At 44.9% G+C, this 18920-nt stretch overlaps 1 protein-coding gene across 1 annotated transcript; it reads right to left on the bottom strand.

The window, feature by feature from the left end:
• Nucleotides 1–560: 560 nt before the first annotated feature.
• Nucleotides 561–16404, bottom strand: LOC116359573 (uncharacterized). Its single transcript, XM_031812407.1, has 14 exons — nucleotides 16229–16404; nucleotides 14692–14897; nucleotides 14306–14443; nucleotides 12622–12757; nucleotides 12172–12512; nucleotides 11576–11817; nucleotides 11075–11216; nucleotides 5908–6051; nucleotides 5169–5227; nucleotides 3761–3951; nucleotides 2953–3353; nucleotides 2497–2596; nucleotides 1947–2142; nucleotides 561–1576 (listed from the first exon to the last, which is right to left on the bottom strand). Exons 1-14 carry the CDS (start codon nucleotides 16352–16354, stop codon nucleotides 1446–1448), a joined length of 2553 nt encoding a protein of 850 aa, XP_031668267.1. The 5' UTR covers nucleotides 16355–16404; the 3' UTR covers nucleotides 561–1445.
• Nucleotides 16405–18920: the final 2516 nt, after the last annotated feature.

Here is an 18920-nt window from a genome sequence, read left to right as displayed (position 1 = left end):
CATCCACTGATGTCAACTTATTTAGAGTTGAGTTTTATTCCAGTAAACATCAAGATGAATTGTGTAAACAACAAGGAATTCACTCATTTAAAAAACATCTATAAATCATTTCTTTGCATTAGGCCTATAGGTCTACATTTCCTAAGCAGAATGCAAATCAAAGCACTTCTGCTACACTGATGACCACATGTAACAGGGCAGCCATGTTGGATCAAAGCACTCCTGCTCCACTGATGGCCACATGTAACAGGGCAGCCATGTTGGATCAAAGCACTTCTGCTACACTGATGGCCACATGTAACAGGGCAGCCATGTTGGATCAAAGCATTTCTGCTCCACTGATGACCACATGTAACAGGGCAGCCATGTTGGATCAAAGCACTTCTGCTACACTGATGACCACATGTAACAAGGCAGCCATGTTGGATCAAAGCACTCCTGCTCCACTGATGGCCACATGTAACAGGGCAGCCATGTTGGATCATGTGGGGAGGCACAAGCGGCATTCATTTTTAGTGGATCCAGGAAGAATCATACACACTATTTTAGATACACAAAGATGCTATTTACATTGTATTTTAATGTTTCATAATAAGACATAAGACATAATGGCTAAAATGAATACAAATACATTCATTTATTTGAAAGGACAATTTTACAGTAATTCAGTACATCATATAGACTAAACATTTATTTTAACCAGGGTTCCATTTTGATGTAACACAATCACAACAAATAAATGTAAGTGATCCCTGGTTCAACAGACCCTGGCCTATATAGAAAGCTTTCCAGAATGTGACCAGGGTCAAATATTTCAGAGTACATCCCAGTATGACATGACTTTCCCCACATCACAATACAGACAGTAGGAAGAAGCAGGAGTTAAACTGGTCAAACAAGTTGTAGGAGACATTTGGGCCAAACCTCTACGGTTGTTATGTGGATTATAGCTGTTCTGTCTTTGTATATAACATTTCATTTGTACACTAGAGGGCACTATATGGGTCAAATGTGTATAGGAACAGGCTACAGTAAATATATATATATACATCACAGGAGGTTGGTGGCACCTTAATTGGGGATCACGGGACCATGGTAATGGCTGGAGTGAAACGAGTAGAGTGGAATCAAATACCATTCACTCAATTCTCTCCATTCCAGACATTATAAGCTGTGCTCCCCTCAGCAGCTTCCTGTGATATATGATACCTGCAATCCTACTGGTGCTCGAGTGCCTATTCAGAACTTTTTACCTGGTCAGCCAAGACACATTGTTATAATCAGAGTCACCGCTAAGTACGTTTACGGATTAATGCATATTCTTGTATTGATCTCAAGAGACATTTCATTGTTAAAGTCAGAGACCACTTTTCAAATGTTCAATATTTCCCACCATCCTTCTTTCTATAATGCAGACTACATGTGAAAGGATGGCTGCCATGGGACTAAGTCTCAAATGTTGTCAGGGGCTGGTATTTAACGCCTGATGTTTTGGACTTGTAGAGCATCACTCCGCACAGCATGGCAACGGCTGCTATGATACACCCAACCATCAACCCCATGTTCACGTTGGTCACTGGGAAGACAAGAAAACACACAAACACCTTTTATAACACAGAAACTCTTTGTGAAACCAAAAAAACACCTGTTTATGCAGAGATGTTATTTCCTGTTGAACGATTCCACTGTAGAAGAGTCCTTCCTAAATGTGTCGTCATTTAGCAGACACTCTCTTAACCAGAGCAACGTAGTGGTACATCCTCATGTATTTTCTTCTGGGATATGAACCCACAACCCTGGCATTACAAGTGTCACACTTTACCAACTGAGCTACAGAGGACCATTGATGATATACTGTAATATACTGTATCGTCAATAACACAAAGTACAACATTTGATTTGTAGCTCATCTAAAGCTACAGCCGTTTCCCTCAGGGTTAGCTTACCTGAGCTCTCTGAACTCTTTCTCAGGCGCAAAGGACCCTGGGAGATGTGGTGTTTGGCAGTTTGCATGGCGGCCTCTCTCTTGCGGTGGTGGTGGTGACCAGCAGGTTGGGGGGAGGTGGAGTTGACGCAGCCCTGGGCACACCGGGTGTTGGGGTTCCCAGCCTCACACAGGATCACTGAACAGCTGATGTACACCTATAGCCAGAGGGTTCAAAGGTCACTGAACAGCTGATGTACATCTATAGCCAAAGGGTTCAAAGGTCACTGAACAGCCTATGTACACCTATAGCCAGAGGGTTCAAAGGTCACTGAACAGCTGATGTACACCTATAGCCAGAGGGTTCAAAGGTCACTGAACAGCTGATGTACACCTATAGCAAGAGGGTTCAAAGGTCACTGAACAGCTGTTGTACACCTATAGCCAGAGGGTTCAAAGGTAACTGAACAGCTGATGTACATCTATAGCCAGAGGGTGCAAAGGTCACTGAACTGAGAGGATATAACCCTTGATACGATCCTTGAATGATGCAGCAATCTGTCCCCATTTACCTGGTCATGCATTCCGATGAATTTGAAAGCTTCCATTCCGAACTGGAAATGCCTCTGGTGACGCGGTGAGAAGATTTGAACCGTCTCGTCCACAATGCACCTGGTAAAAAAACACACAGTTAAAACCTAGAGTACAGTAAATATGTAAAGTACATACAGTAAGTGCAGTAAAACAATCTTTTAGTCTAGAATTCTCCCCAGCGTTTATACAAATGTCTCAAACCTGTCGTTTCTATTATCATCTCACAGTACTGACAAGTGTCCACCCTGAGGTTGATGAATGCCTCAGTGTTTATATTTTAATATATATGAGTGTGTTTCCTTTCTCTAATCACCATTACTATTATTATTATTTTGAATGTTATTGTTGATGTCTTTATCTCACTTTGCTTTACCAACAGTAGCCTTGCCACTCGTGCTAATAAAGCTGATCTGAATCTGTGTGCTCAGTCTCACCCGTTTTCTATGATGGGGTAGGTGGGATGGTAGTCGGGGTTGTCGTACGGCGCCGCTCTGCAGGACTCCACGAAGAGCTCAGTGCTGTTCACAGTGGAGACCGCCTCGATGTCCATGTAGATCATCTGCTTCACCTCCACGTCTAACGGGTAGTCACGGGGATCCACCATGTTGGCGAACTGGCTGGTCTGGTAGAACTCAAACTGGTAGGTGAACGTGCCGAAGCCTTTCTCCACCACCGTGATGCTGTCCCTGTGTGCAGTGAAGCCCAGGGACACGTTGCCACGTTTGGCGTACTGGCAGTAGAACTGGAACTCCACCTGGTGGTGCCTGGTGATGATGTCGTTGGGGTTGTCGAAGGTGGTGATTTGGTTCTTGAAGATGAGGTTGTCGTCGTCCTCCTGGATTGAGAGAGATGGAGAGGAAAATCATCTAGACAGTTACTTTTGTGGGCACTGAACTTTACACACGTCATCAAGATCAATCGGTTCAGTTCTGATGTTGCTGTGAACCTCTTGGGGTTATGAGTGAGCATGTTGGTGTCTCTTTTGATGCAAAACTGTTCTGAGGGCAGATCTTCCCACAGGCAGCATAAATCCACCCCTCACCAAAACACTACATCTTACATCTTAAACACTACCAATTCCAGATCTGTCAGCCGAGCTGGTGCCTTGGGGTGAATATCCCCTCGAACCAGGTTCAATATAGAGAACGCAGACAGACACACAGGAGTGAATGGGTCTCACACAAAGAGGAATACTGTACATGTGTCATCCCACTATAATATTTGACATCTCGGAGGCCTCACCTCTATCTGAGTGCCACAGGCATTGAGGGGGATGACTCCAATGATGTGGGTGCTGTTAGAGAGGCGTTGCAGGTCGCAGGCAGAGTTACTGGGATCGTTGAGGCGGAGGTGGTCCTCGTGAATTTCAGTAACAGAGGACTTCTCCACTTCGACCGTCATCTTGGTCTCGTCACACACCACCTTGGCTTTGACTGTCACGGGAGATATTTTCTTATTGTTGTATTTCTTCCTTTTGCATAAATGTCTTAATCAAAACAGTCTGACTGTGACCCATGATTTGAGTTGGTTGGGGTCATTTCGAGTTTCATTTTTATCTTTCCTTCATGTTTGGTGATTTCAGATGTGTTGTCTAGGTATAGTATGTATCATACAGTATTCAGATGTGTTGTCTAGGTATAGTATGTATCATACAGTATTCAGATGTGTTGTCTAGGTATAGTATGTATCATACAGTATTCAGAGCGTCTGTTATTAAAGTGCACAATTATACAATCACACACCACAGCATATTGTCCAATCACACGCCACAGCATATTGTCCAATCACACGCCACAGCATATTGTCCAATCACACGCCACAGCATATTGTCCAATCACACGCCACAGCATATTGTCCAATCACACGCCACAGCATATTGTCCAATCACACGCCACAGCATATTGTCCAATCACACGCCACAGCATATTGTCCAATCACACGCCACACCATATTGTCCAATCACACACCACAGCATATTGTCCAATCACACACCACAGCATATTGTCCAATCACACGTCACAGCATATTGTCCAATCACACGCCACAGCATATTGTCCAATCACACGCCACAGTATATTGTCCAATCACACGCCACAGCATATTGTCCAATCACACACCACAGCATATTGTCCAATCACACGCCACAGCATATTGTCCAATCACACGCCACAGTATATTGTCCAATCACACACCACAGCATATTGTCCAATCACACACCACAGCATATTGTCCAATCACACGCCACAGCATATTGTCCAATCACACGCCACAGTATATTGTCCAATCACACGCCACACCATATTGTCCAATCACACGTCACAGCATATTGTCCAATCACACGCCACACCATATTGTCCAATCACACGTCACAGCATATTGCACAATCACACGCCACAGCATATTGTCCAATCACACGCCACAGTATATTGTCCAATCACACACCACAGCATATTGTCCAATCACACGCCACAGCATATTGTCCAATCACACGCCACAGCATATTGTCCAATCACACACCACAGCATAATGTCCAATCATACACCACAGCATATTGTACAATAACACACCACAGCATATTGTCCAATCACACGCCACAGCATATTGTACAATCACACACCACAACATATTGATGGTGGAAGAATGTACAAACCCTTTCTGCGTCCGACCTCCACCACAACACATCTCATCTCAGACTGATAGACACTTGATCTGAAAGTGTTAGAGAAGATCAGGGTGAACAACGGCACAATATCATCATTACATGTATTATTAGTCTCTCTCTCTCATGTGAAATTAAATATCATATAAAGAGGAAACTCCAGAGGGAAGTAGCACAACATACAGGAAGTAGCAGAACACACAGGAAGTAGCAGAACACAGAGGAAGTAGCAGAACGTACAGGGAGTAGCAGAACGTACAGGAAGTCACAGAACATACAGGAAGTAAAAGAACGTACAGGAAGTAGTAGAACGTACAGGAAGTAGCAGAACGTACAGGAAGTAGCAGAACATACAGGAAGTAGCAGAACACACCGGAAGTAGCATAACATACAGGAAGTAGCAGAACGTACAGGAAGTCGCAGAACATACAGGAAGTAGCAGAACACAGGAAGTAGCAGAACACACAGGAAGTAGCAGAACGTACAGGGAGTAGCAGAACGTACAGGAAGTCACAGAACATACAGGAAGTAGCAGAACACAGGAAGTAGCAGAACACACAGGAAGTAGCAGAACGTACAGGGAGTAGCAGAACGTACAGGAAGTCACAGAACATACAGGAAGTAGCAGAACATACAGGAAGTAGCAGAACGTACAGGAAGTAGCAGAACGTACAGGAAGTAGAAGAGCAGTTCTGGTGATATTTCTAGCATTATAAAACATAAGACCTACCCAGAAATCCCCTCAGTGATGAAGCAAATGGGGAAATACTCCCCCAGATTGTCCCGGATGGGTGTCCACCGGATGACAAACTCCCCCTGGGTAGTCATGACATTGGTGATGTTCATAGGTCCACTGACGATGACATCATTAATCCTAGAAAGGAGATCAAACGGAAAAGGTAAATGCTAAGTGGGATCCTTGGATGACCAAACCCTGAATCCGAACCCTAACCTTAACCTCTCCCCTAACTTAAACCACTGTACACATCAATGATGTCGCTCTTGCTGCTGAGGATTATCTGATCCACCTCTACGCAGACGATACCATTATGTACACTTCTGGCCCTTCTTTGGACTCTGTGTTAACTAACCTCCAGATGAGCTTCAACGCCATACAACTCTCCTTCGGTGGCCTCCAACTGCTCTTAAATGCAAGTCAAACTAAATGCATGCTCTTCAACCGATCGCTACCAGCACCTGCCCGCCCGTCCAGCATCACTACTCTGGACGGTTTTGACTTAGAATATGTGGACATCTTCAAATACCTAGGTGTCTGGTTAGACTGTAAACTCTCCTTCCAGACTCACATTGAGCATCTCCAATCCAAAATGAAATCTAGAATCGGCTTCCTATTTCGCAACAAAGCATCCTTCAGTCATTATGCCAAACATACCCTCGTAAAACTGACTATCCTACCGATCCTTGACTTCGGCGATGTCATTTACAAAATAGCCTCCAACACTCTACTCAGCAAATTGGATGTAGTCTATCACAGCGCCATCATTTTTTTTGTCACCAAAGCCCCATTTACTACCCACCATGGCAACCTGTATGACCTCATTGGCTGGCCCTCGTTTCATATTCGTCGCCAAAGGCACTGGCTCCAGGTTATCTATAAGTCTCTGCTAGGTAAAGCCTCGCCTTATCTCAGCTCACTGGTCACCATAGCAGCACCCACTCGTAGCACGCGCTCCAGCAGGTATATTTCACTGGTCACCCCCAAAGCCAATTCTTCCTTTGGCCGCCTTTCCTTCCAGTTCTCTGCTGCCAATGACTGGAACGAATTGCAAAAATCACTGAATCTGGAGACCCATATCTCCCTCACTAACTTTAAGCACCAGCTGTCAGAGCAGGTCACAGATCACTTCACCTTTACATAGCCCATCTGTAAATAGCCCACCCAACTACCTCATCCCCATACTGTTATTTATTTTTTGCTCCTTTGCACCCCAGTATCTCTACTTGCACATTCATCTTCTGCACATCTATTACTCCAGTCTCTATCACTCCAGTGTTTAATTGCTAAATTGTCATTATTATATTTCACCAATATGGCCTATTTATTGCCTTACCTCCCTTATCTTACCTCATTTGCACACACTGTATATATACACTTTTCTATTGTGTTTTTGACTGCATGTTTTGTTTATTCCATGTGTAACTCTGTGTTGTTGTTTGTGTTGCACTGCTTTGCTTCATCTTGGCCAGGTCGCAGTTGTAATTGAGAACTTGTTCTCAACTCGCCTTCCTGGTTATTAAATAAAAGGTGAAATATATGTATATTTTTTTATTTAAAAAAAACTTTACCTAACCTTAACTCTTACCTTAACCGTTTTTAAATTGCAATTTATGTGGGGTGACATCAAGAATTGGACGTCACAAGCATCTCACTTAGCAAAGCGACAGCCACACCAATCCAGATCAATCACAGAAAATACATTTACTCTTAATTGGAAAACTCTTGGTGTTCTTAGACCTTTTGGTGAACGTATACAGTAGGCTGCATTAAGCTAAATAATTGATTGCAGAAGAAAATATTTCTAAACTGTTACAGCCAGGATGTGTTGTTAAAATCAGGACTAAACTGTTACAGCCAGGATGCACTGTTATAGCCAGGATGCACTGTAAGAGCCAGGATGCATTGTTACAGCCAGGATGCATTGTTACAGCCAGGACTGCACTGTTATAGCCAGGATGCATTGTTACAGCCAGGACTGCACTGTTATAGCCAGGATGCATTGTTGCATTGTTACAGCCAGGATGGACTGTTACAGCCAGGATGACCTGTTACAGCCAGGATGCATTATTACAGCCAGGACGGACTGTTACAGCCAGGATGCATTGTTACAGCCAGGACAGACTGTTACAGCCAGGATGACCTGTTACAGCCAGGATGCATTATTACAGCCAGGATGACCTGTTACAGCCAGGATGCATTGTTACAGCCAGGATGGACTGTTACAGCCAGGATGACCTGTTACAGCCAGGATGTATTATTACAGCCAGGATGACCTGTTACAGCCAGGATGCATTATTACAGCCAGGACGCATTGTTACAGCCAGGACGGACTGTTACAGCCAGGATGCATTGTTACAGCCAGGACGGACTGTTACAGCCAGGATAACCTGTTACAACCAGGATGCATTGTTACAGCCAGGGTGACCTGTTACAGCCAGGATGGACTGTTACAGCCAGGATCTATTGTTACAGCCAGACGGACTGTTACAGCCAGGATGACCTGTTACAGCCAGGATGCATTGTTACATCCAGGACGGACTGTTACAGACAGGATGCATTGTTACATCCAGGACGGACTGTTACAGCCAGGATGCATTGTTACAGCCAGGATGACCTGTTACAGCCAGGATGCATTATTACAGCCAGGACGCATTGTTACAGCCAGGACGGACTGTTACAGCCAGGATGCATTGTTACAGCCAGGACGGACTGTTACAGCCAGAATGCATTAATACAGCCAGGACGGACTGTTACAGCCAGGATGCATTGTTACAGCCAGGATGGACTGTTACAGCCAGGATGACCTGTTACAACCAGGATGCATTGTTACAGCCAGGATGACCTGTTACAGCCAGGATGACCTGTTACAGCCAGGATGCATTATTACAGCCAGGACGGATTGTTACAGCCAGGATGCATTGTTACAGCCAGGATGACCTGTTACAGCCAGGATGCATTATTACAGCCAGGATGACCTGTTACAGCCAGGATGCATTATTACAGCCAGGACACATTGTTACAGCCAGGACGGACTGTTACAGCCAGGATGCATTGTTACAGCCAGGGTGACCTGTTACAGCCAGAACGGACTGTTACAGACAGGATCTATTGTTACAGCCAGACGGACTGTTACAGCCAGGATGACCTGTTACAGCCAGGATGCATTGTTACAGCCAGGACGGACTGTTACAGACAGGATGCATTGTTACATCCAGGACGGACTGTTACAGCCAGGATGCATTGTTACAGCCAGGATGACCTGTTACAGCCAGGATGCATTATTACAGCCAGGACGCATTGTTACAGCCAGGATGCATTGTTACAGCCAGGATGACCTGTTACAGCCAGGATGCATTGTTACAGCCAGGACGGACTGTTACAGCCAGGATAACCTGTTACAACCAGGATGCATTGTTACAGCCAGGGTGACCTGTTACAGCCAGGACGGACTGTTACAGCCAGGATCTATTGTTACAGCCAGACGGACTGTTACAGGCAGGATGACCTGTTACAGCCAGGATGCATTGTTACAGCCAGGACGGACTGTTACAGCCAGGATGCATTGTTACAGCCAGGACGGACTGTTACAGCCAGAATGCATTATTACAACCAGGACGGACTGTTACAGCCAGGATGCATTGTTACAGCCAGGACGGACTGTTACAGCCAGGATGACCTGTTACAACCAGGATGCATTGTTACAGCCAGGATGACCTGTTACAGCCAGGATGACCTGTTACAGCCAGGATGCATTATTACAGCCAGGGCGGACTGTTACAGCCAGGAAGCATTGTTACAGCCAGGACAGACTGTTACAGCCAGGACGACCTGTTACAGCCAGGATGCATTGTTACAGCCAGGATGACCTGTTAGAGCCAGGATGCATTGTTACAGCCAGGATGGACTGTTACAGCCAGGATGACCTGTTTCAGCCAGGATGCATTATTACAGCCAGGATGACCTGTTACAGCCAGGATAACCTGTTACAACCAGGATGCATTGTTACAGCTAGGGTGACCTGTTACAGCCAGGACGGACTGTTACAGCCAGGATCTATTGTTACAGCCAGACGGACTGTTACAGCCAGGATGACCTGTTACAGCCAGGATGCATTATTATAGCCAGGACGACTGTTACAGCCAGGAAGCATTGTTACAGCCAGGACAGACTGTTACAGCCAGGACGACCTGTTACAGCCAGGACGCATTGTTACAGCCAGGATGACCTGTTACAGCCAGGATGCATTGTTACAGCCAGGATGGACTGTTACAGCCAGGATGACCTGTTACAGCCAGGATGCATTATTACAGCCAGGATGACCTGTTACAGCCAGGACGCATTGTTACAGCCAGGACGGACTGTTACAGCCAGGATGCATTGTTATAGCCAGGACGGACTGTTACAGCCAGGATCTATTGTTACAGCCAGATGGACTGTTACAGCCAGGATGACCTGTTACAGCCAGGATGCATCGTTACATCCAGGACGGACTGTTACAGACAGGATGCATTGTTACATCCAGGACGGACTGTTACAGCCAGGATGCATTGTTACAGCCAGGATGACCTGTTACAGCCAGGATGCATTATTAAAACCAGGACGGACTGTTACAGCCAGGATGCATTGTTACGGCCAGGACGGACTGTTACAGCCAGGATGACCTGTTACAACCAGGATGCATTGTTACAGCCAGGATGACATGTTACAGCCAGGACGGACTGTTACAGCCAGGATGCATTGTTACAGCCAGGACGGACTGTAACATCCAGGATGACCTGTTACAGCCAGGATGCATTGTTACAGCCAGGATGACATGTTACAGCCAGGACGGACTGTTACAGCCAGGATGGACTGTTACAGCCAGGATGACCTGTTACAACCAGGATGCATTATTACACCCAGGTTGACCTGTTACAGCCAGGACGGACTGTTACAGCCAGGACGGACTGTTACAGCCAGGATCTATTGTTAAAATCAGGACTAAACTGTTACAGCTAGGATGACCTGTTACAGCCAGGACGCACTGTTACAGCCAGGATGTGTTGTTACAGCCAGGACGGACTGTTACAGCCAGGATGACCTGTTACAACCAGGAGTTCAAGCACTAGAAATATAATCCTGGGTACAATACTGTATTATAGACTATCATGTCTCTTACGTTGAGTGTGTAGCCTCGGCCTTGACCCTGAACTCCAGCTCTTTGTTGACCTCGGCGTGGAGATGTTCTCCGTTGTGTGGTGTCGGCTGCACGAACCTGGGCAGGTACATACCCTCATCGCAGGACGGAACACTAGAGTCCACTGAAGTGGAAAAGAACACAAACGTACACAAGTAAAGGCCAATACTTCACAAATAAATGCCATGTTTGATGTTGTTTAAAGAATACATATGTCCAATCCTCCATCCAGGGGGTGGCAGGTAGCCTAGTGGTTAGAGCGTTGGGCCAGTAACCAAAAAGTTGCCCTGTTTAATCCCCGAGCTGACAAGGTAAAAATCTTTCGTTCTGCCCCTGAACAAGATAGTTAACCCACTGTTCCCCAGTAGGCTGTCTTTTTAAATAAGAATTTGTTCTTAACTGATTTGCCTAGTTAAATAGGCAAAGGTTCAATAAATAAATAAATCAAATGCATTGTTAACCATCAGAAGAGGAGTCTCTCACCCAGAAGAGAGAAATGCAGAGGGAGTTTGCTGAGGGGAGCAGTGGAGGGATACAGGCTTCCTGGGGTGGTGGTGGTCCAGGTGGTGGTGGTAGTGGGCCTGGTGGTGGTGGTAGTGGTGGTGGTGGTGGTAGTGGGCCTGGTGGTGGTGGTAGTGGGCCAGGGGGTGGTTGTAGTGGGCAAGGGGGTGGTTGTAGTGGGCAAGGGGGTGGTTGTAGTGGGCCAGGGGGTGGTGGTAGTGGGCCTGGTGGTGGTAGTGGGCAGGGTGGTGGTGGTGGTAGTTGGCCAGGGGGTGGTGGTAGTGGGTGTGGTGGTGGTGGTGGTGGTGGTGGTGGTAGTGGGCCAGGGGGTGGTGGTAGTGGGCCAGGGGGTGGTTGTAGTGGGCCAGGGGGTGGTTGTAGTGGGCCAGGGGGTGGTGGTGGTAGTGGGCCAGGGGGTGGTGGTGGTAGTGGGCCAGCGGGTGGTGGTGGTAGTGGGCCAGGGGGTGGTGGTGGTAGTGGGCCAGGGGGTGGTGGTGGTAGTGGGCCAGGGGGTGGTGGTGGTAGTGGGCCAGGGGGTGGTGGTGGTAGTGGGCCAGGGGGTGGTGGTGGTAGTGGGCGGGGTGGTGGTGGTAGTGGGCCAGGGGGTGGTTGTAGTGGGCCAGGGGGCGGTGGTAGTGGGCGGGGTGGTGGTGGTGGTAGTGGGCCAGGGGGCGACAGTGGTGGTTTGGCTCCACCACCACCAAGGAGAAGGAGTGGTGGTGGTTTGGCTCCAGGGATAGGAGACGGTTGTTTGGTAGCTGGCGCGTCGGCGTCTCCCTGCATGAAGCGGTGCCCTGGAGGAACTAGAGCCATCGGTGTAGGACAGGGTGATGTGTTGGTTAGGAAAGTCCTCTACAACTAGCTCAAACCCATAGACGCCACTCGTTGAAGTGTAGCCGTATTGTAAGGAGCAAGAGCCCTAACAGTGAAGAGGTTAGAACACAAATGGAATAGCTGGTTAAGACCAAAGACAATATATCAACAATCACATGAGATTCAAGGTGTTGAAAATAACTGCCCACACCAACCTGATCCAGGTAGAAACCTGAAGGCTGATCACACCTATCGCACTCAGGTCTGACCAATCCGTATCTGCATCTGACACGATCACCGTCAGGGTCAAAGGCCATGAGGTTGTAGGACCTCTGACAGTTCTGGGGAACACTACAATGACAGGAGTCAGAAATACAACATATGAAATGAGTAAATTCTACGGGCTCTATTTGAACAAACCTAACACAACGGTTAGTCTAAGAGCTGGCAGTAGAGCTACATTTTAGTTATTTTCACCACCACAATTATATGTGCAGTTGCTGGCAGTGGTGCAAAAGGGGCTGAGCCTTGATTTGTATTTCTGTATTTTATTTAACCTTTATTTAACTAGACAAGTCAATGAATAAACCAGTTGTGGGTGTGTCGAAGCTTTGACCCCTCACTGGCCAATCAGAATGTGTTCCATGGATAAACATGTGGTTGCTTCAAGTTGTGTATTTACGGTATTTTATATATTTATTGTGATGTCATCAACTCCAGTTAGAATGTTGGTTCGTTACAGTCTAGTTAGTTAAATAGTGTCACGACTTCTGCCGAAGTCGTTGCCTCTCCTTGTTCGGGCGGTGCTCGGCGTTCGACGTCACCGGTCTTCTAGCCATCATCGATCCATTTTTCATTTTCCATTGTATTGCTTCAGTATGGAAATGAACATAGGCCATAGCATGTGCAGTGATATAGGGGCAAGGCCTACTGTAAATTGCAGTCTGGACATGGAAATGCCAAACGTAGTCAATTAGCAAAATCAATTTCACTAGGCTATTGATAAGGCCTGAAAAGACAGTGTATAATTCTTATCCAATTCTAATAAAAACCCAACAACAACTTGTTTAAATAGGCTAAATGTCTGAATACAGTTACAGCCACCATAATAAATAGCCCAGAGGGTTTGTTTTTGTTGCACAACATGATAATATCTGGCTAATGATCGGGGCCTGGAGAAAAAAGAACGGACCGGTGTGGGGGCTGCCCCTGGACACACCTCAAATATGGCCCCCCGCCCACTTTAACACATGGCCCCCCGCCCACTTTAACACATGGGCCCCCGCCCACTTTAAAACATGGCCCCCCGCCCACTTTAACACATGGCCCCCCGCCCACTTTAAAACATGGCCCCCCGCCCACTTTAAATCATGGGCCCCCGCCCACTTTAAAACATGGCCCCCCACCCACTTTAACACATGGCCCCCCGCCCACTTTAAAACATGGCCCCCCGCCCACTTTAAAACATGGCCCCCCGCCCACTTTAAAACATGGCCCCCCGCCCACTTTAACACAAATGAGCTGAAGTTAAACCGATCAATTGCTGATGTCAGGGTAGGAAAATGCTATTGCGCTATTTTTTTACATCACAAAATTGCTAATTAACTTGAGTTTGACACTTGCGCCTCCTTACCGCCAGCCAAAAATGTAGGAATATGTCTAATTAGGATTTCAATATTATATATAATAATATATATAATAATATATATAATAATATATATAATAATATATATAATAATATATATAATAATATATAATAATATATATAATAATATATATAATAATATATAATAATATATATAATAATATATATAATAATATATAATAACCTATATTGGATATATAGATAAAGCTGATCGGTTCAAAGAGGTAATGTTTTGGGAGTCAGAAAGTTGTTACCGTATGAAAGGAAGAATGGCTGTGACTGGAGATCTGTTGGGTTCACCAGTATCAGATCTTGTTCCCAGATCCACTTGTGTTTCCAGGCTCCAATATCCAAGATGGTTTACTGTTGGGATCCAACAGCAGCTGTTTTGTCTGTTACAACAACAAACCATATTTAGGTAAGTGGTCACTTGGGATGGAATGTTATCAAACCCTCCATATAATTTACCGAGCGTCTTCGTCACAGTCTTTGAAAAAAAAACTCAGAGGGGAGTCTACCTTGTAGAGGTAGGTTTTAACAGTATAGCTAAAACCATTTTACCAGATGTGAGTTTAACATGAGTCATTGTGCACAATGCGTGTTAAATAAATTGATTACATGTATTTCATAACAAACTTGCATCAATTGAAAAGGTTTATCACTGGGGATATTTCTGGTCTCGACAGTTTCAGTTTCACACCACTGGTTGTTGTAACCACTCCGTCCTCTGCTGCTGCTGTCAATTGTGCCTCTGACATCTTTGATAGAAGAGCCGCAGTTCCCCGAGGAACAATACCAGTAAGAGTAATCACACCAATCATGGGTATTCTTGTAGCGTAAATCCACCTGGAGAACAGAAAGTCACATTGTAATGGGGCAATAAAACCTCATTAGACTGATGAAGTTTAATTAACGCTGTTGTTTTGAAACAGCTTATCGGTTACTAGTCCAATGCTCTAACCACTAGGCTACGCTACCGCCCGGGTCTATGAATCTACTGTTAAATTTGTCTAATGGCAAAACGTCTGCAACCTGTTGAAACATGCTTTAATTGAAAAGTGGTTGGTTTGTCTTCTTTTTTCTCTCCAAAATACAAGAATAAATGTATCTGCAAAGTAGGGAATTGTTATCAACTGCAACCTTAGCTTGTCCGAGTCAAGCGTGGCATTTGTCATGTAATTAAGGAGGTAATGGCTTGGAGACTGTTCTAAGTCCATGTCTAATATGATCTGAGTGGCTGTATGGATAGAGAGCACCAGAAATACACTAACTTACTACAATGACAGAACCGGTGCACAACGGTTCCTTTCTCTGTCCTACACACATGCACCATATCTGCTAAGAGTTTAGACCAGTGAAACATGTTCACCTGTTATGTTCAGACTGAATAAAACATAACAAATGGAAAAACAAACACATTTAGAAATATTAACTTGTGTTATTTATTCCCTTCTGAAAATACCAGGGTGCTCATTTTGCATTGATGCAAAAGCTGAATACATCTCTAATGTATTTATTCTACAGCCTCTTATTTCTCATTCATTTGATAAGAACAAAACTTTGCACACCATTAATTAAAGCATAAATACTCATATGCTATATAAAACAATACATGGTGATTGAATATAATTGATATAAAGTCACAATTATTGCAATGACTCTTATTAGTATACCGTATTACAATGAATTGTATTGGAATAGACGTGATGTGATTCAACATTTCTGAAGAGTCCAACCAAATGCGAATACCCTTCAGAATCTAATCAAATAAAAACATTAGTTATTATTTGTCACCTGCGCTGAATGCAACAGGTGTAGTAGTCCTTACCGTGAAATGCTGAGTGACAAGCCCTTGACCAACAATGCAGAGTTTTAAACAAGTAAGAACAATTTGCTTAATTAACTAAAGGAAAAATAGTAACCCAATACAATAACAATAACAAGGCTATATATAAGGAGTACCGGTACTGAGTCAATGTGCAGCGGTACGGGGTAGTCGAGGTAATTGAGGTAATATGCACATGTAGGTATTAGGGATAAAGTGACTATGCATTGATAATTAACAGATAGTAGCAGCATATGTGAAGGTGTGTGTGTGTGTGTGTGTGTGTGTGTGTGTGTGTGTGGGCAAAATATCAGAATTGGGAGCAGACCATGATCCCCTGAATATCTCTCACCTTGAATGTTCCGTCAGCATTCCTCCCTTTGGGGGTGACAGACATGGAGCCTCCATAGAAGTGTCCCGCTGAAGCCAGGGAGACCAGTAGCAGCAGATGCAGCAACACCGGTGTGGAGGAGGACATGATGCCTGGATCTCTCTGGAGGATTCCTCTCTACCTATCTGCCTCCAGCATCCAACCTCCAAACCTTTATACCTTCTCAGACACACCATCCATTCAGGAGGAATGTCAGAGCAGAGGCCAACATTGTTTCCTTCGTAACTCACCCTGGACATGTTCTCTTTATGACAGGTATAACTGGTTTTATTGAACTGGGAAACAAAGATTAAAATACCTTTTCATAATAACCTGAAACGAAAGGGGAAATAAAGTTGTGAGTTACAGTAATTCTGTACATCTTGAACTAGTCTCTGCTAATCTCTTGGCAGAGAGATTGACCTGATTTACATTTTCTATTTACATGTTAGTCATTTAGCAGACGCTCTGATCCAGAGCCACTTACAGGAGCAATTAGGGTGAAGTGCCTTGCTCAAGGGCACATCGACAGATAGGTTCACCTGGTCGGCTAGTAAGCATTTGCACCAGTACTATGCACTTACGACACATGAAATGTATTTAAGAGAAATCGTACAACGACAGATTGGTGATGTTCACGGATAGGTGTTTTTTTTTTCAACGGTTACAGATCCAGTTGCAGGGTGTTCTTACGAATCTTTTTAAAGTGTGCTGCGGAGCTCTGCGAGATTTCTGTGATTTTTTATGATTTTCTGAAATAACACACACTCCCTAAACCCTCCGTAAATAACTCAGTTCTTAACGTAAAGACTTAAAACTCAGGATTATGTAAAGGCATACCTCAATCAGAATATGAGTTTATTTATAGCTTCCTGTGCCAACCGGAAGTGCCTTAAATGGTGTCACAGTGGCATTTTCCAAGGGTTAAAAAGGTCAGGTCTTTTCAAAACTTCATATGTGTGATTAGGCAACCCCCATAAACTGTACGTCAGTCATTTCTCCCAACAGATGTCAAAGAAAAGCTCTCTCTCACACACACACACACAGAAACACACACACAGCAAGGATGGAGTGACAAAGTGCGGTGCTTAAAGACACACAAAGCCTACAATGGCATTTCCATATTCTCTAGGCCGTGCCGAGTTCAACAAGATGCCCCGCTTGACCGTAGCTCGCTCGGTCTAAGCACAGCGACCATTAGAAAAGTAGGCCCAAAATGAAGGCTGGCCCTCAATGTGATTTGTTTTTGGGTGACAGTGAGAGAACCGTTAAGGTGAGAAGCACAATTCGACCTCAGGAACGTACCTGAGGTCCTCCCGATCCGTGCAAGCCTAACGTTGACCGTGTGGCATTAACCCTTAATAGTTAAAAGAAGGTGTTTACTTCAAAGAGTTTGCATTGACTTCTCTCCCCATAGGAATACATTGCCTGCACCCCTAAATTCAACCTGAAGCCTATGTGGGTTATGAATGCCTTATGAACCTGTCTTCTATGACAGTCCATCAGACCACTATGAGGTCTACCTGTGCCAATTCTAAGCTTCCTGAAGCAAACGGAAGTGGTTAAATTAACCCAAAAGGTGTTTTGATGTACATAACCTTCAAAGGTGAAAATGACTACATTCAATCCTGTGTAGATCGTAGATCAGTCAATTCTTAACTTAAAGAATTAAAACTCAGGATTATGTAAGTTTCTATGTCAATCAAGACATGTGTTTACTTATAGCTTCCTGTGCCAACCGGAAGTGCCTTTAATTGGGTCACACTGTCTGTTTTGAAGGGTTAGAAAAGTCACATCTCTCCAAAACTTCATATGTGTGACTAGGTAACCCTCCTAAACTGTAAATCAGTCATTTCTCCCAGCAGATGTCAAAGAAAAGCTCTCACACACACACACAGCAAGGATGGAGTGATAAAGTGCGGTGCTCAAAGACACAGAGAGCAGGCAATGGCATAAACATAATCTCTAGGCCGTGCCGAGTTCAACGAGATATCCCGCTTGACCGTAGCTCGCTCGGTCTAAGCGCAGCGACCATTAGAAAAGTAGGCCCAAAATGAAGCCTGCCCCACAACGTCATTTGCTTTTGGGTGACAGTGAGAGAACCGTTAGGGTGAGAAGCACAATTCGACCTCAGGTACGTTCCTAAGGTCCTCCCGATCCGTGCAAGCCTAACGTTGACCGTGTGGCATTAACCCTTAATAGTTAAAAGAGGGTGTTTACTTCAAAGAGTTTGCATTGACTTCTCTCCCCATAGGAATACATTGCCTGCACCCCTAAATTCAACCTGAAGCCTATGTGGGTTATGAATGTCGTATGAACCTGTCTTCGATGACAGTCCATCAGGCCACTACGAGGTCTACCTGTGTTGATTCTAAGCTTCCTGGACCAACCGGAAGTGGTTAAAATCACCCTAAAAGTGTTTATCCATACCCTGCCTGCAGTTTGATAGACATAGTGCATTCAACCCTGTGTAAATCAGTCAATTCTTAACGTAAGGACTTAAAACTCAGGATTCTGTAAAAGCATACCCCAGTGAGGATATGTGTTGATTTATAGCTTCCTGTGCCAACCGGAAGTGTCATAATTGGTGTCTCTTGGGCTGTTTCGAGGGGTTAAAAAAGTCAGATCTTTCCAAAACTTCATATATGTGATTAGGCAACCCCCATGAACTGTA

The sequence above is a fragment of the Oncorhynchus kisutch genome, unplaced genomic scaffold, assembly GCF_002021735.2.
Source record: "Oncorhynchus kisutch isolate 150728-3 unplaced genomic scaffold, Okis_V2 Okis03b-Okis08b_hom, whole genome shotgun sequence".
NCBI lineage: Eukaryota > Metazoa > Chordata > Actinopteri > Salmoniformes > Salmonidae > Oncorhynchus > Oncorhynchus kisutch.
Note: the sequence above shows the minus strand (reverse complement) of the source record. Positions and strands in the feature narration are given on the sequence as shown.